This window comes from Canis aureus, chromosome 3 (assembly GCF_053574225.1).
Source record: "Canis aureus isolate CA01 chromosome 3, VMU_Caureus_v.1.0, whole genome shotgun sequence".
NCBI lineage: Eukaryota > Metazoa > Chordata > Mammalia > Carnivora > Canidae > Canis > Canis aureus.
The window spans coordinates 8,656,646-8,677,105 of NC_135613.1; the positions used below are offsets into that span (position 1 = coordinate 8,656,646).

Here is a 20,460-nt window from a genome sequence, read left to right on the forward strand (position 1 = left end):
CTGTTTCACTTACACAAGCAAACTATTGTCCAAAGCAAAGGACTCTGCAGGTAAGACACACAAGCCCTTTGTAAAAATAAAAACTCAGTGAAGATGGTCAACCATAGTCTTAAGTTGCATTTTTAAACAAAAGTCAGCTATTTTTGGACTATGTCATTACAAATCTTGGCTTTGGGGTAGATTATACAGGCTATGAAATCATGTCTACTAAGAGTGGTTATTTATCTGCCCCACTTATTACCATACAAAATCATTGGGAAATGTCTGCTCTTTGGGGGGGTTCATTTTCTTCTCAAGTTGAAAGCATTATTTTGTCCGTGGCTGATTTCAAGGCAAACATTTTTGATCTATTCCTCCAGCTTGGTGTGGCAATGTATTGTTTTCTGTCAGAGCCAAGCCAATATAAGTTGATATCAGGCAAGCCATGCCCAGCTCAAAGCCCAAGTGTTTATGTTTTGGTTTCCAGAATCTTCAGATGCAGCAGGAAAATTTTAATCATTCACCTCCATCCAGTGGATGTTTGTAAATGTCTTGCTGTCCATTTTGTCAATGAACAGGCAGCCCTGCAAGTGGTCCATCTCGTGCTGGATGATACGGGCTGCCCATCCGCTCGCCTGCCACACCACCTGCTCCCCTTTGGGGTCCAGCCCTGCAAAGTAAGTTACAGCCTGGGTAAGGATATGCTTAACTGGGTCATTTTTAATTTCCTTACCTTTTCCCTGCCTCTGGCTGTTCCTGTTCACAAGAGGCAACATCAGAAAGGAACGTAGACAGCAGCCCCTGTCCTTCCCAGAAAAGATGCCTCAAGTCTGCCCACTACCAAGCACTCCATGCGGTTCTAATGCTGACAGGTTGCAGGACTTACTAATGGGTCTGAGGTGAGAAAGGGTCTTCCTAAGGTGCTTCATTTCTCAACAGTCCTCCCATTTCTGAAGTCCTGCTGATTTACTTCAGTTTCTCAAAGTATTTCAACTTGGTACAGTGGAAGATAAAGGGATACCGTTTACTTTCTGACCTGGACCAAGCGGCTTACTCAAGAGGAACAATCCTCTCAACTCCGGCAACAAATCCCATTCCACAAAACATCCTGTGGTGTGACAAACCAGGAATGGCTTATCACCCTGGGCCAGGCAAGGCTGGGCCCCACTTCCGCCCTTCCACCAAGAGGGATCCAAATGGTTAAACAGTAAATGTGCGTGAGACAGCAAGTGAGAGGGCACAGGGCAGGGGACCTGGTGGCAGGTAACATCGAAACTAGCCCACGTTCCCAGCCCAAGCTACACGCCACAGACGAGCTGGCTCTGCTGTCCCCAGCCTCCATCCCCATAGGTCAGTCGTGAGTCACATCCACTCCAGGAGCCTGCACTTCCACAGGTCTGCACCTTAACCGGAGCTTTCCGAAAACTTGCCCGAGACCCGAGGTCGCCGCCTCCGTGGGCTGGGGTAGAGGTGCACGCGTTTGCCCAGCCACCCCAAGGCCACCGCCACTACCCCCCTCTTCCCCGGCACCTGAGATCTGCACGGCCTGGAAGCGGGGTACGCAGGCCAGGAAGCCGGCGACGCTCTCGCAGCCCTCAGGGAAGGTGACCCGGCGGCTGTCCAGCACCCGCAGGCTGGGGTTCACCACCACGCGCAGGGGGAAGGGCTCCATCTGGCGGGTCTCGCGGAGGCGCGGCGCGCAGGCGCGGAAGAGCGCCTCGGGGAACTCGAAGGCCAGCACCTGCAGCGGCACCCCGAGCTGGGGGGCGCTCAGGCCCACGCAGTGCCGGCGCCGCATCACCTGGACCAGCCTCTGCACCAGCCGCTGCAGTTGGGGGCCCGCCAGCTGCGCCGGCTCCACCGGGGCCGCCACGGTCCGCAGCGCCGGGTCCCCGACCTGGCACACGTGTGGGTACGGCGGCTCGGGCGCGCCCCGCACCAGGCGGCGCACGTAGCGCCAGTACGACCGCTGGCGCGCCGGACCCTCGAGGCCGTCCCGGGCGGGCGCGGAGCTGCAGGCCCGGCCGCCGCCGCGCGCCGCTCCCCACGCCCACGGCGGGGCCCGCGCCCGCAGCAGCCCCAGCAGCAGCCCGGGCCCCATCGCAGACGCCCGGCCGCCGCCGCGGCCCTCCCCGGCTCCCGTAGGCCGGCGCTCCCGCCGCGGGGGACGCCGGGACGCGCAGATCGCGCGCGCCTTCCGGGACGCCGAGCGCAGCCCGCCTCCGTGACGTCACAGCCTCATTGCGAATTCCGTTTTTTTTTTTTTGTTTTTTTTTTTAAGATTTTATTTATTTATTCACGACAGATGGAGAGAGGCAGAGACACAAGCAGAGGGAGAAGCAGGCTCCATGCAGGGAGCCCGACGTGGGACTCGATCCTGGGTCTCCAGGATCACACCCTGGGCCGAAGGCAGCGCTAAACCGCTGAGCAGAATTCGGTTTCTTACTGTATAATCAGCCACGTGTAGGCGGGACCCAGAGGTTCCCCCTCTCATTCGTTGTCAGCCTCCCCTCGGGGCTGTCCCGTGCCCCGCGAGTCCCGCCTCACCTCCCCTCGGACGCCGCGGGGGGCTGGGGCGCGGGTGAGGTGTCCCCGTCAGGCGCCTCCGCCGAGCCCGCGGGCTCCTGCGCACCGTCAGGGTGACTGCACCCTGCGGCCGTGGCCTCCGGGCCCAGGCCCGACTCGGCGGGGGGCGCCGGCACCAGCTCCTTGTCCTCCAGACAGAGGACCAGCTCTCTCTTCGGCAGGAGGAAGGCCAGAGGCTCCTGGACTGCGGCGAGGTTCACATGTCCAAGGTTTCCGTACTTGGAGAGCTGAGCGGGTGGAACGCCTAACCCGGGGGGCAGAGAAAGTGAAACAGAATAACGTTTCAGTAAATTTAAATGCCGATGTGTCCCAGGGAAAAATGTGATGGACACAATTTCAATATATTCCATACAGTAAACACGCGAGACTGAAGGTAATCCGGAACAGCACAGTGGAGGGTGGCCTCCCTGAGCCTGTATGACTGTGTGTGTGACCCAGTGACTGCCCTGCTGGGAGCTCTGTACCCCCGCCCTGGCTTGGAGAGGTGGCACAGGGAAGGGAAGGCAGACTGGGAAAAAGCTTTTTAAAACACCTTCTCTGGACATTTCATATAAATAGAATCATACAACATGTGGTTCTTTTGTGCTTCCTCCACTTAGCCAGATACACACCGTGTTGTATTATTTCATCGATACGAAATGTCCAGAAAAGGCAAATCTGTTGTAACAGAAAGCACATTAGTGGTCCCCAGGGGCTAAGAGTGGGCCTTGGAGAGTGACTACACGGGGCGGGAGGGAGCTTTCTGGGGTGATGGAAATGTTCTAAAATTGGATGGTGGTAATGCTGTATATCGCTCTATAATTTCTAAAAAACAATTTTACAAATTGGATGAATTGGGCAGCCCCGGTGGCTCAGCGGTTTAGCGCCATCTACATCTCAGGGCGTGATCCTGGAGACCCGGGATTGAGTCCCACGTCAGGCTCCCTGCATGGGGCCTGCTTCTCCCTCTGCCTGTGTCTCTGCCTCTCTCTCTCTCTCCTGTGTATTCTCATGAATAAATAAATAAAATCTTAAAAAAAAAAAACAACAAATTGGGTGAATTATTTAGTATGTGAATTATATCAATAAAAGTAGTTTTAAAAGCTCTTTCCCCTCCTTTCTCTTACCTAAGGTCTGTGCTATTTGAGCTGGTGGAAAAAGGACTTGGAGACAGCGATTTAAATAAGGAACAAGGTCTTCCAGGAAGACAGTGCAGAACTGGACAAAGAGCTCCTGCTCCCCGGTGCTGAAAGCAGCCTCTTCTGCCCGGTGAAAGGCCAGGATCACTTTGGTTACCTAGAAGATGGAGGCACCATGAGGAAAGTCACACCAAACAGTACCCTGCATTACTGTCTTGTTTAGATTTAGAACTGTGGCCGCTCCCCACAACTCTGTCACTTGTCTGGTGTGTTTCTGACCCAAACCCAACTTGTTCCATTACTGGCACACTTATCAGTTCCTGTGCAAGAGCAGCAAGAGTTTCTTGATTCCTACATGATCTGGACCAGAACTATACTGGATCCAGAAAAATGAAGCAAAACTATAAAAGGTTTCTCCTGAGTAAGGCCTCTGAGGTTCCAGGAAGCTAGACTGTTAGAAAATTATAAAAGAACACAGAAAAGAAGTTCCCATGATGGGGGACATACAAATTACAGAGCAATCTAACTGACATTATAGATGGATATCCTAGTGACAGAGTTAAGAACACAGACCCTCTCAGGGGATATGCTACACTTCCTGGTTCAAGTCCTGGCTGTGCCACTTGGTTCTGTGACTTGCAAGTGATTAAACACTTCATGCCCTCTGTTCCTCAGTTTCCTTATCTATAGAGTGGGGCCTGCAACAGGATCTAATCTTAGGGTTGCGAGGATCAAGTCTTAATAGGTATAAAGTATGATGAACACAACCTGGCGTGGAGTAAATTCTATATAAGTTATTATATATATATATATATATATATATATATATATATATATATATATATAAATTACCAATCCCTGAATTTCAATGACTACAAAGTTTCAATGCTCATGCTTTCTTCCTCTTACAGGAGGCTATTAACAGATTTTTGGTTTTTGGTTTTTTTTTTTTTTTGAGTAACACAAGTGGGAAAGTTTATTAAAGCAAAAAGTACACTCTTGAGATATGAGAGCGACCAAGCTCAAGAGAAAGAGATCTGGGCCCAGAAAGATTTTATATAACCACGTCACAACTGCCACCTGGCTGACGGCAATTATAAGATACCATAAGTTGTAAGAAGCATCCCAATATCTAAAGGTTTAAATATGTAAAAATGTGCACGATATCATTAGTTGTATTTCTTAGGTCTGTAGAATCCTAAGATGGTTCTTATGACTCCCATCCCCTTGCATCCACTCCTTTGTGTAATCCCTTCCCTTGATTAGAGGCAGAATGTGTAGCTTGTTTCTAACTCATATAAAATCCAAAGGTGAAGGATTTTGCAGATGTAATTAAAGCCCCTAATCAGTTGACTTTGAATTAATCAAGGGATATCCTTGGACCCAACTTAATCAGATGAGCTTCTTAAAAAAAGGGTTAAGGACTTCCCTAAAAGAAGAGACTCACACAGGAGAACTGTTCTCCATTGGCGTTTAAGAACGCCACTGGCGTTCTCCATTGGCGTGAGGTGACTTCTAAGACCTGAGGGCCTTAAACCTACAACAGCAAAGAACAGAAACTTGCCAACGTGAATGAGCTTGAAAGGGGACCCCAAGCTTCAGATGAGACTGCAGCCTGGCCAACACTTTGACTGTAACCTTGTGAGATCGTAAGCAGAGGAACCAGGACTCCCAATCCAAAGAAACTAGAAGATGATAAATGTATGTGTATGTTGTTTTAGGCTGCTATGTTTGTGGGAGTTTGTTATGTAGCAGTAGAAAACTAATACACTACTGAATCATTATTACAGGTGAGCCACTTCATGAATTGTTCTAGGTCCCATGATGGGGGACTAACCAGAGCTTCTCAATCAGAAAAATCTCCAAAACCCCACTAAGCCTCAGTCTGCAACCACCTATCACATGGACTGGCTTATTTTTTGCTAAAGTCTGGCCACCTGTTACCAAAGAAAGCCCCAACAGAGAGCCAGCAGTATGTGCTCACCTTGGCAAGGGCATCCTCCAGGACCCTCGTCACATCCTGTGCCAGGGCCACAGGGCAGCAGAGGCGCAGATCATTGAAGGCAACCAGAATATTGTTGAGGAAGCAGGCAAGGGGTGGGAAGTCTAAGAGCACCATGGGTGGCTGCAGGGTCCCCGGCTGAGTGACTGGCACGGCAGCAGGCAGGTTACTGCTGCCCAGGATGGCGGGAGCGGAGATGAGGGTGTAGGAATTCATTTCATCCTGGAACTTCTCCACTGCCTCCTGAATTGCCTTCTGAAAAGTGCTGATGGCTACCCGCTGGAAAACAGGAGCCAACTGGCCCCGGAAATCAACCCCCACCCGGCTGAAGGACAGCCCAAAGTACATGCACTGACCCAGCAGAGAGTCTAGACGACCACCTATCCCCCTGTGAAGGTCGGTCTCCAGCACCTGCAGGAATTGTGACACTCTCTGTAGCACCCAGCCATAGAAGATGGCACTCTCATCCACAGTGTGCTCGCTTGAGACAGGGGGCAACAATGGGTCCTCGTCTGAGAATATGGCACGGTACTGAGTGATGATATCGAACAGATGGACACGGCAGGCCTCAATGGTTTTTGTGATGTGGAAATAGGGATCATCATTGGGGATGGCAGTCAGGATGGAACGGAGCCAAGCATCTCGGGCCTGAAGAAACTTCACCCTCAACTCAGCCTCCGTGAAGATATCCATGCACCGCAGGAAGCCAATGACACGGAGGCAGGCAGGGAGCTGGATGTTGGTCCTTAGTTGCTGGATCAGCTGGCTCAGCATCAGCTGCATGGACTGGCGCACTTCGTTCACAATGCCCTGACAATATAGGGGCTCAGTCACACCACACTGGGAAAGACACTTCCGAGACCCCAGTCCACTACTACCCTGAATAGTGATCAGCATGCCCACTGCTTTCTGGATACATGAAGACATAGCTGATGTTACAGGCTAACCAACAAAGATCTCATCTGCTGTGGCCAGCTGGAATTATTCACTGTGGCCTACAGGCCGTTTGGTTCTCCTCCCTCACCTGCTCCCCAATACTGTCCTCTTGCTCACTGCAATCCAGTCGCACTGCCTGTCTTTATTTTTCTTTCCTTTCTTTTCTTTCTATCTTTGTATTCCTTAAACACTCCCAACTTGTTCCCTCCTCAGTCTGCTATACTTGTTCCTTTCACTTTCTGGTTTGCTTTTTCCCCACATCTTCGTATGGGCAGCTCCCTCTCATCTGGGTCTCATCTCTCCAGCAGAACCTTTCCTGACCACTCTACCTGGGGTACCTCACCCTAGTCTTCTACCCATTCCCTAGTTTATTTTCTTTAGACACTTACCATTATCTGAAAGGATCATATTATTTATTTATCAAATGTCAGTTTACATTCATGAAGGCTGGGGCCTTGTCTGCTTTTGTCTCATTGTCTCCCCAGCACCTAGGTCAGTGTCTGGCAGGTGATTACTACTTATCACTTGCATGAATGAATCATGTTCAAGCCTGCCTGGCTGGCAGAAACCAATATGAAAAATGCAAAGTTTCCCTAAATTTTCCGCCTGAAGGTTCAGTGATGACCACAGAATTACTGATTATAAGAACATGAGTTCCAGTCCTCTGGGGGCAGTCTGGCTACCTGGATGACAGGGATGGAGGAGTACTTCCTTTCCAGTCGGCGTACATAGGCCGCGAGCTCCAGGGCCTCTTCATAATAGCTGTTCCGGACACAGGTATCCATTAGCTGAGGAATCTCCAGGATTTCCAGGATTTCTGTGTGCCGGTTTAGAGTCAGGGTGTTCATCCGGCGGTTGGAGCTGATCTCCTCAGCCTCTTTCACAAAGTTTCTAGTAAACAAGAGAATATTGGTCGCTCACTGCTCTACATCCAAAACTTAGCTACAATTACCAAGCATTTATGGTGAACTATGATTTAATCTTCACACCAAACCTGTGATGTAAGTACTATTTATTACCCTTGAGGCAATTTTAATCCCAGAGAGGCTAGGCAGCTTGTCCCAGATCACACAACTAACAATAAAAATATGTGAACCCAGATCTGCCACTTAACTGGCAGTGGCAAGGTACTCAGGCTCTCTGAACTTTTTCCTCATTGGTCAAATAGTACTAGCACCCACCTCATAAGGATGGGAGGATTAAATAAGATGATGTATATAGCATCAGCCGCCGGGCTGGGGGCGCGGGCGCAGGCCTGGGGAGCCACCGCAAGGCCGCTAGGGAGGCTGGCAGCCGACTTCCGCTTTAACACAGAACCTGACGCACATGTTAATCTTAGCTACTTTTTTTGTGATCACTAACCAGCTCAGAAGCTACAACCTTACCCTCAAGTTCCCTCAGTCTCTTAGGCTGCTGTTCAACTTTTATTTCCAGTCTTCACTTCTCCATAATTGCAGAGACCTGCTTTATGAGGCCCCCCCACCTATTCTGGAGGAAATATCCAAGGACTCAAAACTTGAACTTTTATCCTTAAAGGCTGAAAAGCAGAATTAATGATAACAGGCTAAGGATCTAGAGAGGCAGAATGTGGCTTTAAAAGGAGAGACTTCGGGGATCCCTGGGTGGCTCAGCGGTTTAGCGCCCGCCTTCAGCCCAGGGTGTGATCCTGGAGACCAGGGATCGGGTCCCACGTCGGGCTCCCTGCGTGGAGCCTGCTTCTCCCTCCTCCTGTCTCTGCCTGTGTGTGTGTGTCTCATGAATAAATAAATAAAATCTAAATAAATAAGTAAAAGGAGAGACTTTTTGATAATTGCTACTGCTCCAAGTGGAAAGACTTTGTGGTCAGCCTTCCATCCGTGAAGCTCTGGGCCGGCCTGCGTGTGGACTACGGCAGGGACGTGCAAGGTCAGCTACGTCCGGCCCAGTGGAGGTGCTTTGCGCGGCTTCTCTCGTACGAGGGTCACAGGCAGAGGGAGAAGCAGGCTCCCTGCAGGAAGCCCGATGTGGGACTCGATCCCGGGTCTCCAGGATCACACCCCAGGCTGCAGGCGGCGCCAAACCGCTGCGCCACCGGGGCTGCCCCCGACTTGGAAGCTTACCAGCCGTGCCCCTAGACGATCCCTCGGCTGTCCCAACGTCCTCATACACGAAATGGGCATAACAGCACCTACCTCGAAAGCAGGCGCGCGGTTTAAAGGAATTTTTTAAACGCTCGGAGGAGAGCCCGACCCAGGGGAAGCGCTAGGGGAGCGTCGGCTACTCCAGTGGCTACAAGCCCCGAGGGCCGGGCCCGCCGCACCTGCAGCTCTGCTGGAAGCTGGGCAGGCGGCCGAGCAGGCGGCCGAGGGACGACTCCACGTCGCCGAAGAGGCGGTGGATGCGCTCGGTGCACTCGGCGCCGCGGATGAAGGTCTTGTAGTTGGCGAAGGCCAGGTCGCGCGTCTGCTGCAGCAGCTGCGCTCGCTCCTCCGCCAGGCGCTCGGGCTCGCGCCTCAGCCGCTCCAGCCCCGAGCCGCTCAACTCCCGGAGGTAGCGGCCCACGTCGGGGCGCTCCCGCCACTGGGCCTCGGGGAAGCGGTCCCGGAACAGCGACGCCAGGAGCCCCTCATCCTCCACCTCCCCGAGAGCCGCTGCGGCGGCCGAGGCCGTGGCGGGCGAAGCGACCGTGGCCGGCGCCGCCATCTTCCGGCAGCAGCGTCACTTCCCCTCCGGCCCGGCGGGGGCGCTGGCTCGGAGCCTGGGGCCGGAAGCCGCCCGGGGGCCGCGTCCGCCCGGCTCTCCTCCCCGGCCGGCCGGCGGGCGGGGGGCGCGGCGCGGGGAGCCACGGCCGGGCCGCCAGGGGGGCCGGCGGCCGACTTCCGCTTCCGGCCCCGGGGCCCGCGGATCCGGCGCTGCGACCCGGCGGCAACATGCGGCCTCTGACTGAAGAGGAGACCCGCGTGATGTTTGAGAAGATGGCGAAATAGTAAGAGCGCGCGGAGGGGAAGGGGAATGCGTGCGTGGCCGGGAAGGGCGTGGGGGAGCGGGGCGCTGACCGCAGGGCCCCGTTTGCCTTCAGCATCGGCGAGAACCTCCAGCTGCTGGTGGACAGGCCGGACGGCACCTACTGTTTCAGGCTGCACAACGACCGGGTGTACTACGTGAGGTGAGGCGGCGCCGCCGGGCGCAGCGGGCCGGGAGGACGCGCCCCCCGCCGCCCTCGTCGACGCCTCCTTCCCCCTCACCCCTTCAGTGAGAAGATCCTGAAGTTGGCCGCCAACATCTCCGGGGACAAGCTGGTGTCGCTGGGGACCTGCTTCGGGAAATTCACCAAGAGTCACAGATTCCGGTTGCACATCACAGCCCTGGATTACCTCGCACCCTATGCCAAGGTGTGTGGGGTGGCACCGCGTCGGCCCTGGGGAGGAAGGAGTCCGCCCTGGGGGCCTCGTCGGAAGGCAGGTCCTCGGGCAGCTTTCCGCCGCGGGCGCCGACGGTGCGCGGGTCGGTGTCGGCAAGTGAGGGGGTTGCAGGGCTTGCTGCGTGCGCCTGGCGGGGCTGCCGCTGGGACGCCGTGAGGCCGCCTCGCTGCAGTTGCGGCCCGCGGAGGAGGAACGCCGGGGCAGACGGCTCTCAAGAAAAGCAGATCCGTGTCTTTGGCGAGAGCCTGGTGGGATCCGGAAAAAGAGCTCGTAACTAATCCGTGAGTCGTAGAGTTGAAGAACCGCCTGGCAGGTCTGATGAGGGAGTGAACCATTTGAGATGACCCGACCATCCCTCTTTCTTCTCCTAAGATGCTTTCAAGAAATCAGTCCCAAATTCAGCAGCTGGCTTATCTGCAGGGATACAACAGTTAGCTTTCTAAGGTCTCTTGGATTTAATTGTTTTGTTTTGTTTTGTTTTGTTTTGTTTTGTTTTGTTAGTATAAAGTGTGGATAAAGCCTGGAGCAGAGCAGTCTTTCCTGTATGGGAACCATGTGTTGAAATCGGGACTGGGTCGAATCACTGAAAATACTTGCCAGTACCAGGGAGTGGTGGTGTACTCCATGGCAGACGTCCCTTTGGTGAGTAGAGATGGTAGCTGTTATAAAAACCGAGCATCTTTTTAATCAAGAAGGATGTATATTCAATCTGTGCGCTTCAGAGACTAAATTCTCAGCACCTTTCGAATTTCTATATATTTTTGATCATTTCTTGATTATTTCTATCCCTCAATGCGTGCCTTTTGAATGACTCGAGTGAATCAGTGTCTCTTCTTTTGAATCCCAGGGTTTTGGGGTGGCAGCAAAGTCTACACAAGACTGCAGGAAAGTAGACCCCATGGCGATTGTGGTATTTCATCAAGCAGACATTGGGGAATATGTGCGGCATGAAGAGACATTGACTTAAAACGAAATCATCGCAAGGACTTATGGCTGTGTGGAAGGGCCTAGCTTTGTTTCCTGTGTCTGTGTAGGCTCCATCATCATGTTGAATTTTGTCAACACTGTGACTTCTTCAGGGACTTCTTAGTTTAATATTCTCACTATTACGGACGATGCAGGTTGGATTCTTATGCGGAAATGGCTCAAAAATAGTGTTTCAGATCTTTGTGACTAAAAAGAATACTGTGTTTTATATTTGAATCGGAGGGCTGCTTGTTTTGAGTAACAGGTTCTAAGTCATTCGAACTGAGGACAAGAATAGCCAGCTTATTGTTATCTGTGATAACACTATTTTCCAAACTCCTAAGACCACAATAGATTTTCATTATTTTTTAATACCATGAAAGTTAGATACTGCCATATTAGAATGGTAGGTCACATGTGAGATTTTACAAATGAAATTTGGATAAAGTAATTTAATTTTTTCTGCTAATTTTCTATATAGTAGATGCTGTGTGGTGTGCAAGAAAACCTTGGATTCAAACCCCAGTTCTGACACCTACCAGCTGTATGACTTTGGAGGCATCATTAAACCTTGATAAGCTTATTTTTTTTCTTTCAAAAAACAGCTTTAACCATCTACCTAAGAATGGTTTTTAGAATTACAAATCATGTTTGTAAAGCACTTAGCCTGGTGCCTGGCTCATGTTACATATTAAATGGAAAGAATTATTTTTATATTGCATATACTGGGTATTTCTGTTACTAAGGATAGGATCTCGTGAGTATAGTTTGATTATATATCTTGGTTCTTATTCTTTTTCTTAGATGTTTATGGTCCCAGGCTAATGTTATTTTCATCACTGTGATTTCTTAAAATGTGATTTCCCTTACAAACCTTTATTTACCTGACTGGACTAGACAGAAAGTGCTAATCAGACACTGAAATAATTCAGCTTCTCTATCCTTGCCCATGCCTGCCAAAATTATTTTTGAAATTATTAAAATGTTTTTTAAAAATTGAAAAATTCTACCAAGTTTTAAGAAACTGCCTGTATTTAAAACATTTCTTTAAATACATTGCTTTTTTTCCTGCTTAAATTCCAAAGGTGACATCTCTAAAAATAAAATTTTCAAATACAAAAAAAAAAACACCCATGTTTTTGTATGCAACATGTAAACTGAGATTTATGTTTTTGTCCCATTTTTTTTTTCAACTCTTCTCCCTCCCAAGGTTCTGTGTTAACCCTCTAGATAGACTTAGTAAAGGTTAAGGGACTGCTGCGTGAAGAATAGTATTTTGATGGTAGCATTTAGTACACACTTTAGTAATAGCTAATATCAAAAGTTGCACATTTATTATTTTAAATATTTTTTTTTCTTTATTTATTTATGATAGTCACAGAGAGAGAGAGAGGCAGAGACACAGGCAGAGGGAGAAGCAGGCTCCATGCACCAGGAGCCCGACGTGGGATTCGATCCCGGGTCTCCAGGATCGCGCCCTGGGCCAAAGGCAGGCGCCAAACCGCTGCGCCGCCCAGGGATCCCCTACATTTATTATTTTATTGCCATTTTGAGGCAAATTGGAGAGGAAAGGAAAGTAATAGACTAAGATGTTCTAACAAGATAAATTGATTTTTTTTCCAATAACTTTATAAAGCTCATTTGACTGGAGCTTTGACAAAGCTTCTGCCCCAGAAGAAAAGAGCTAGGGTGCTGTAGTCATTGTGGCTTAGCATCTTGGCTTTTTTGTGTCTGTAGTCTTTGGGACATTGAAGAGACGCTTTAAGAAATACAGCTGCAGGATTCCAGAAAGAACAATAACAAGGCTCTGAGCTGTTGACCACCAGTTCACATAGTTATAGTTTGATTGGAGAAGGAAAAAGTCAGCCATTTTCCTCATGCGCGCAAAGTTGTAGTATCGCCACATGTGAAAGATATTGTTCTGCACCTTCCATGTACTCTCCTGTGGTACAGAAAATGAGATTTTTAAAAAATATTTTATTTATTTATTAGAGACAGAGAGAGAGGCAGAGGGAGAAGCAGGCTCCATGCAGGGAGCCTGACGTGGGACTTGATCCTGGGCCTCCAGGATCAGACCCTGTGCTGGAGACGGCGCTAAACCACTGAGCCACCTGGGCTGCCCAGAAAATGAAAATTTTTTAAAAAGATTCTATTTATTCATTCATGATAGAGAGAGAGAGAGAGGCAGAGACACAGGCAGAGGGAGAGGGAGAAGCAGGCTCCATGCAGGAAGCCTGACACGGGACTCGATCCTGGGACTCCAGGATCATGCCCTGGGCCAAAGGCAGGTGCTGAACCACCGAGCCACCCAGGGATCCCCATGAAAATTTTTTTTAAAGATTATTTATTTATTCATGAGAGACACAGGGATAGAGAGAGGTAGAGACACAGGCAGAGGGAGAAGCAGACTCCATGCAGGGAGCCCGACATGGGACTCGATCCCAGGTCTCCAGGATCAGGCCCTGGGCTGAAGGCGGTGCTAAACCAACCGGCTGAGCCACCTGGGCTGCTCCAGAAAATGAAAAAAAAAAAAAAAAAACAACTCCTCCTTGTCTCCCAACTAGTCTCACCTGGGTGCTCACAAGCACTAATATAAGTTATCTGATAGTTGAGTATCTTACTCATAATTTTATGATATGTAATAAGTTGGTTATTGTAGTTGTTAGTAAAGCTGGTTTTGCTGTATATGAAAAAAGGTCTTGACTTTAGTTTAAAAAGACATGATTTTATAATGAAAAATTTCAGTGCTGAAACCAGAAAGCTCTTACCAGAGTATTTCTAGATTTAGACACGTACTCCGTACATCGTTGCCATTCCAGTGATGTCTTCTGTTCTTTGTGTATGGTAGAAGATGAGGGCCTGCAAGCTTCTTATTAAAGGACCAGATTAAAAAATATATATATATATAAAAAAAATATAAAAAAATATATATATAAAAAAATAATAATAAAGGACCAGATAGTCAATATATTAGGCTTTGCAGGCAAGGAGTCTCTGTTGCAACTACCAAACTCTGCTACTGTTAGCACAAAAGCAGTCATGTGTAACTGTCAAATGAGCAGAGCTGTGTTTCAGTGAAACTTCACTTACAGAAACAAACAATGGGCTTTTGTGCATTGAAAAATACTCTTGAGAAAGTGAAAAGATATTCCACAGAATGGAGAAAATGTCTGTAAATCAGTTACCTGATAAGAGACATATCCAGAATATATAAAAAACTTACAACTCAATAAAAAGACAACCCAATTTAAAAATGAGTAAAGGTTTTGAAGAGTTCTCCAAAGATCTACGAATGGTCAAAAAACATAAGACGCAAAAAAAACAAAACAAACAAAAAAAAAACGCTCAATGTCCTTAGCCATTAGGGAGACCATTCAAAACCGCAAAGTACAACTCCACAGCCAGTAGGATGGCTGTAATAAAAGAGACAGCGGTGACATGTTGGCGAAAATGTAGAGAAATTGAAACCATCAGATACTGCTGGTGGGGGGATCCCTGGGTGACTCAGCAGTTTGGCGCCTGCCTTTGGCCTAGGGCGCAATCCTGGGGTCCCGGGATGGAGTCCCGCATCAGGCTCCCGGCATGGAGCCTGCTTCTCCCTCTGCCTGTGTCTCTGCCTCTCTGTGTGTGTGTGTCTATCATAAATAAATAAATCTTAAAAAAAAAAAAAAAATGCCGGTGGGAGTATAAAATGGGTTTAGCCACTGGGAAACAGCAGTTACAGTTAAAACAGAGATACTATGACCCACCAGATTATACCACTTCTTGGTCTACATGTTCACACAAAAACTTCATGGGTATGTGTTATTCATAATAGCCAAAAAGTGGACAACCCAAATGTCTACCAGCTCATGAATGGATAAGCAAAATGTGGTATAGTCCTAGAAGAGAATATTAATTATCCATAAAAGAAAATGAAATACTAATAGATGCTACAATATGGATCAACCTTGACAAGACCAAGTGGAAGGAGCCAGAAACAAAGGCCACATTGTATGATTTCACTTGTACAATGTACAGAATAGGCAAATTTATAGAAACAAAGTTAATTAGTGAAGGATTGCTCAGGACTAGGGGGGTGGGGGAAGGAAGAATGACTAATGGGTATGGAGTTCTTTGGGGGTAATGAAACTATTCTAGAATTAGATGCTAGCAATAGTTGCAAGACCTTGGGAATATACTAAAAACCACAGAATTGCACATTTTAAAATGGTGAATTCTATGTTAATCAGGCAGTGTGCCAGATGTGGTTTGTGTGCCATAGTTTGCCAACGTCTGTTATAAAACAAGTGAGGAATTTGAAGAGCTCCAAGTTCCAAAAGGCTTTAGATCCCCATGCCTATTTGGTTTCTCCCCAAATGAGCCTTCACTCAGATATTACGGATTTCCAAGGGTGTTTCCACAGATGTTTCTCCCATAAAATAGTTACCTCAATTGCATCCAGAGTATCATTCAGTCGCTTTCTTTCATTCTTCTGTTTGTGGTCCATTTCAGGCCCCTCATAGAAGACTCCAAAATTGAGGTACACTTGCACAGAACCAAAGTGATTTTGCTGATTTTTTAGACAAAGCTGATAAAAACCTGTAGGAATCCCTAGATCATTACTAAATCTCCAGCCTTTGTTGATCTACCACCCTCTAGATTTCCCTGGAGATACTTGTTTACCCGTATTAAAGGTACTACTGTTGTACCTTCTTTTTACTTAGGAAATACAAAGATCCAGTTTTTGATGTGGAAGACCTTAAATGATCTTCCATGAAACTTATTTTACTAAGTATGTTACAATATTGTTTTGCTAAATAGTAGTAACTTAGTTCTATAAATTAGTAAGTTTGTAAATAAATTTAAGCAAGTTAGTTCTATACTAGGTTAGAAACGATGTTTTCTCCAGGTTTTTCAACTTATGTTTCTCACATCTCTTATTGAAGCTCTTCTGCTTAGCGAAATGAGTTGAAATTAAGAGCATGGTGTTTGCCTGCTTCTTGTACGTCATTAGAGCTGGGGGATGCCATCTTGAATTTGAAATGAAAAAAATGATGTGAAAAGCTATCCTGCCGGAGTAATTTCTACAAGGTGGTTGGTACAGGAACTGATGGTTTAGGATATGTACGAGTGCTGGCTCTTAACTGGGGTTGCTACCTGTGTGTGTGTGGGAGTGGGGCAGAGTGGGATTAGAAAGGTTTGGCCCCATATTTGATTGTCGAAATGATTGGAAGGCACTACTGGCATGAAGGGGCCAAAGATGCTAAGTATCCTAGAGTGCTGAATATTCTGTGCTACACAATGAAGGATTGTTTTATGCCCTGGTTGAGAAACATTGTTTTTTTTCGGTACACCTGGTTCCTGGTTGGTAGAGAGGGCAATTAAAACTACCCCGTGCTGGGGACATCTGGGTGGCTCAACTGGTTAAGGATTTGCCTTCGGCTTGGGGCATGATCCTGGAGTCCCGCTGCGCTGCGGGCTCCCTGCTCAGTGGAGAGTCTGCTTCTCCCTTTCCTTCAGCCCCTCCCCTAGCTTGTGCTCTGTCTTGGGGGAACGGGGCGTCGGACCAAACAAAACTGACCCATGCTGTCCAAGGTGGGGACAGACTCCATCTGGCTATAGAAATTTCCTGTGACTGGAGAAGTGCTTTGTTGTAGAGGTGTAGGTATTTTCATGGCTATGCATTTCCTTTCATTCTGAGTCTGCTGTTTAGTAACTGGCTCAAGTATTCTGATAACTAGAAATGCTATCCTGTGAATACATTTGTCAATTGGAATTCTATATTATAAGTGGGTCTGTTTTGGTGACTTTCTCATAACCTGATCACTTGGAGACAATAAGATAAAAATTGAGCTTCTGGACCCTGGAGACCCTGCCCCAATCTGCCAGTAGACTGCCTGCTGCTTAATGTCCTCTGCCACCAGCAATCTCCAGGAAATGTTGAAGGCTGGTTTTTGGTGTTCAAGGCTGTTTAGTCCCCCTACCATTTGATCATCCCTGTGTGAAAAAGCCAGAGCTTTTACATCTCAGGTACTTCAGTAATTTCAGTACTTTCCTCATTCTTGACCCAGTTTCAAAGAAACTTAATGACTATTACAGTAGCTGTGGTGATGAAAACAGACCTGTCTCTTTGGTAGAGAAGTTAATCTGGCCCCGAACATTCTGAGAGGAGTCTATGAGGAAACCCTGTGGCGTATGTGCAGTGGCAGCAACATGCCGGTCATGTGACATTCCCACTGTCCGCTGCACCTGCCAAGACACATTAAAGGGGGAGAAAAGCCCCTGTTGCATCACCAGGAAGCTAACTGGTAAGACTGACATTCTTGATCATCAGCACAGTGCTTCTCCATCAGAGATGGTACCGCCCAGTTCTCTCTGGGAATTTGGATTGAGACAACAGAGGTGCTGGGTGGAGGGGAGATAGCAATCCTGAACATTCTATGTTAAAAACAGTACTGCAAGACAAACTGCCCAAAATGCCAGGAACACTCCTGTTAAGACCTGTCTCAGAATGTACATCTTGTGTGTATGGATCGATATATATGTCTTTGGCTATAGAATTCTTGATTGCACCTGCTTGGTTTTGACGTCTTGGTGGAGTCCCAGACCTGGGCTTACTTGCTACTTGACAGCAAATAAATCAGGCATTCAGTAGGCACTTGTCCCCAAGCTGGGTCTTGATAAGCCCAGGCTACAGTGAGCTGACGAGTAGCTACTGTTCTTATAAATTCAGAAATAAGAAATTTCTCTAATAAGCTAACTTACAATACGCTTTGACTTACAGTGGAGTGGAACAAGATCAATATAGTCTATTACTATGTAAACAAACTTTAGAAAGCTAAAAGTTTTCTAAGATAACAAAGGAAATGAACAACTGCTGACTCTACTGCTGAGTCCACCATCCTTGGGCACTGTGGCGAAAGACAAACAGATGGATAAATGTACTTGGCCTGGAAACAGGCAACTTGAAAACATTTACATTTCTGAAGAAAAAGAGAAACCCTGAGCCAGTGATTCTTTAGTAAAGCAGAAGGGTAAATGTTGCTTCCCCAATCCCATACACTGAAATCTCAGGGTCTGTTGCCAAAGGCCATGTTAAGTTTTCATTTGACTTTGTACCATATCCACATTGTTTCAGTATTTAAAAAAAAAAATAGATTCTCTCCCCTCTCATCTCCAAATCTGAGTTAATATATGATCACCTTTCCAGGAAGAGGCAGTCTGTTTGTCCCATGGCTTTGAGCACACCTTCATTGCCCCAGAAGTCAAGCCATATGTTCTAGTGATTATTCATCCAAAAAGTTTCCATCTGAATGCAGGTCCATTTCATTATGAGGTAGGGCATCACAGCATAAGACAACCAGAATCTTGTATTTGAATAAAACCTGACCCACTTTTACAAAAGGAAACAAGCAAAAAAACAAGCCCCCAGTATGGCCAGAGGAGCCCATGTACTCACCTCATAACTGAAATAGAAATAGCCAGTCTGGCGGGCAAATTGCCAGAAGCATTCTGTGCCTCCTGGAGGGATCATGATGGCAAAGTCAGATCTATCCGCTCCATCAAAAAGCAGCTGGTCCCCAGAGCCACTGAGGGGTTCTGTCTTCTGGCTCCTAGCAGAAGTCACTAGGTTCAAAACTACCAGTCCAGCTCCAAAAAGCAAGGGGAACATGCTGTTTTCTGGAGACTCCTCTGCAGGTGAACTGTTTGCAGTCTAGTGAAACCAAGTAGTCTGGACAATTGCTAGGGTAATTATTAACGTATAAGTCACACTTCGGCCAATTTCAGGGCCACACATGGATATTCTCATGCTTGGCTCACAGGAAGAGCTTTCGTTTTTACCTCAAAAACTCAGTGGCTTCCCAAACGTACCTCATGGGTGCTAGAGAGGATCTACTTCAGAAGAGGCACTTCTGTCATTCCTGTGTCAGTTCTTCCTTCTTGGGAATAAACATTGGGTAAGTTTATTTACAACCATCTGAATATTCGGACGTTTGCCTGGAGATTTGTTTCCCCTATTCACATCAAGTTGCTAGATGATACCTATTGCTCTGATAAGACATGTGGGACAAAACTATTTCAACAAAATTTTTTCTGCACAGTGCTAGATCTTAGCAAAAAGCACAGCACAGAAGTGTGTGCAAAAATTTTAATGGACAAATAAAATGAGCAAGAGGCAGCGGTCAAACTCCTCCACTGATAATCCTCATTCTACTTTTCCTCTAAAAACACACTTAAAGACTATATTGTTCAAACCCTCAATCCTTCCTCTTTTATTTATGACTTCTTCACTCACAGCAGCAAAAAGGCTCATTGAACACCGACTTCATGGCTGGCTTTAAGCTAAGAGATTTACTTGCTTCCTATGTGTTCTCACAACAGCACTGGGAGGGAGGTACCATCATCTACTGCCTTAGAGCTAAGGAAATGAACATCCAGAGATTCCGATGGCTAGCTCACTGTCCCAGAGGCATAGCTGGTGCAGCTAGGGCCCCCAGTGAATCTCACATTCTACCCTACCAGGACAGTGTTTCTGTCCACCTCTGAGCGCTGACAATGCCTAAATGTTTTTATTTCAGCCATAATCTTAAAAAAACAAAAACAGCATTAGCACCTCTTAACCAAGTCAGAATTCATTGCATTGATTCCCGAGTGGTTATACCTTAACTGTTACAAGCTACTACGCAAAGACGACTTTATAATTGTGTTCAGTTCTAGCGAAGGCCATGTGACATCATAGTACTCTGCAGGCACAGTGGCTCTACAACAGTCTTGCTAAGGTGAGGGTGGGAGAGACTAGGATCACTTCTCAATGCATAGGCACCCCCCGCACCCCCATCCACATCCTATCACTGCTACAGTCTTAACATTACCCATGTCATGAGCAGTGACTTAGATTCAGCAAAACAATCATCAGTTCACAGTACATTTTATAGTTCTATAAAAGCTGTAGGCATAGTTTTATGTTGGCACACATTTCAGGAATACTATAATAAAAATATCCCTGAAGTTATGTTAACAAGTATTAATGGACTTACACATTTCTCAATTTGAGAAACACTGGGAAGGATAGATATCCTGCTTCCCTAAATGTATCACTTCCCTAAATGTAACATCACTCTTCTACTTAGAGAGCATGGTCTAGTAATATGAGAGTGGAGGAGATAAAAGCTTCTGGATCCTAACCCCATTTAGAGGAAGACCACAACAAGTTGCAATCAGATCAAGAGAGATCTGGGTCTCACTTTTTCACTGTAACTTCATTTGGGGTTAACTGGTGGAAAAACAGTAGTACCAAATCCCAAAACATGTAAATAGATAATAAAGCTGTACAAAGTTTCTAACTTGTAGCTACAGGATGAATTTTAAAACTGTAGCATTTCTTTACACTTTGCCTTTCACTCACTCAAAAGTGAGAGAGGGGGAATTTTGTCCCAAAAATGTTATATGAAGGGAAGGACAAATCCAATACAGTCTGACATCAGCTTCT

At 47.3% G+C, this 20,460-nt stretch overlaps 3 protein-coding genes across 10 annotated transcripts in view; 1 reads left to right on the forward strand and 2 right to left on the reverse strand.

Annotated features, from left to right (window-relative positions):
* Positions 1–92: 92 nt before the first annotated feature.
* Positions 93–9,329, reverse strand: COG8 (component of oligomeric golgi complex 8). 4 transcript variants are annotated; one of them, XM_077888365.1, is made up of 5 exons: positions 8,921–9,328; positions 7,305–7,512; positions 5,668–6,495; positions 3,672–3,840; positions 93–649 (listed from the first exon to the last, which is right to left on the reverse strand). In XM_077888365.1, the coding sequence occupies exons 1-5, from the start codon at positions 9,301–9,303 to the stop codon at positions 492–494; spliced, it is 1,746 nt and encodes a 581-aa protein (XP_077744491.1). In that variant the 5' UTR covers positions 9,304–9,328; the 3' UTR covers positions 93–491. The 4 variants fall into 4 exon arrangements, with proteins under 4 accessions (XP_077744491.1, XP_077744496.1, XP_077744480.1 ...); XM_077888347.1 differs by lacking the exon at positions 93–649 and adding an exon at positions 2,233–2,809 and having other exon boundaries at positions 8,921–9,329; XM_077888370.1 differs by lacking the exon at positions 3,672–3,840 and having other exon boundaries at positions 8,921–9,329.
* A 95-nt stretch (positions 9,330–9,424) lies between these two features.
* The window catches only part of NIP7 (nucleolar pre-rRNA processing protein NIP7), a 120,424-nt gene continuing 109,388 nt past the window's right edge, over positions 9,425–20,460 (forward strand). For 2 of the 4 annotated variants that reach the window (XM_077888526.1, XM_077888536.1), the window contains exons 1-4: positions 9,425–9,586; positions 9,680–9,766; positions 9,854–9,992; positions 10,524–10,664. In XM_077888526.1, the coding sequence (XP_077744652.1) occupies positions 9,531–9,586; positions 9,680–9,766; positions 9,854–9,992; positions 10,524–10,664 (423 nt within the window). In that variant the 5' untranslated portion in view covers positions 9,425–9,530. Of the gene's footprint in view, positions 9,587–9,679; positions 9,767–9,853; positions 9,993–10,523; positions 10,665–10,847; positions 11,993–20,460 lie in introns of those variants that run through there. The other 2 variants (XM_077888518.1, XM_077888542.1) reach the window with 2 other exon arrangements.
* On the reverse strand, positions 12,301–20,399 carry TMED6 (transmembrane p24 trafficking protein 6). 2 transcript variants are annotated; one of them, XM_077888506.1, is made up of 4 exons: positions 18,430–20,399; positions 17,093–17,219; positions 15,418–15,515; positions 12,301–12,930 (listed from the first exon to the last, which is right to left on the reverse strand). In XM_077888506.1, exons 1-4 carry the CDS (start codon positions 18,640–18,642, stop codon positions 12,697–12,699), a joined length of 672 nt encoding a protein of 223 aa, XP_077744632.1. In that variant the 5' UTR covers positions 18,643–20,399; the 3' UTR covers positions 12,301–12,696. The 2 variants fall into 2 exon arrangements, with proteins under 2 accessions (XP_077744632.1, XP_077744621.1); XM_077888495.1 differs by having other exon boundaries at positions 15,418–15,569.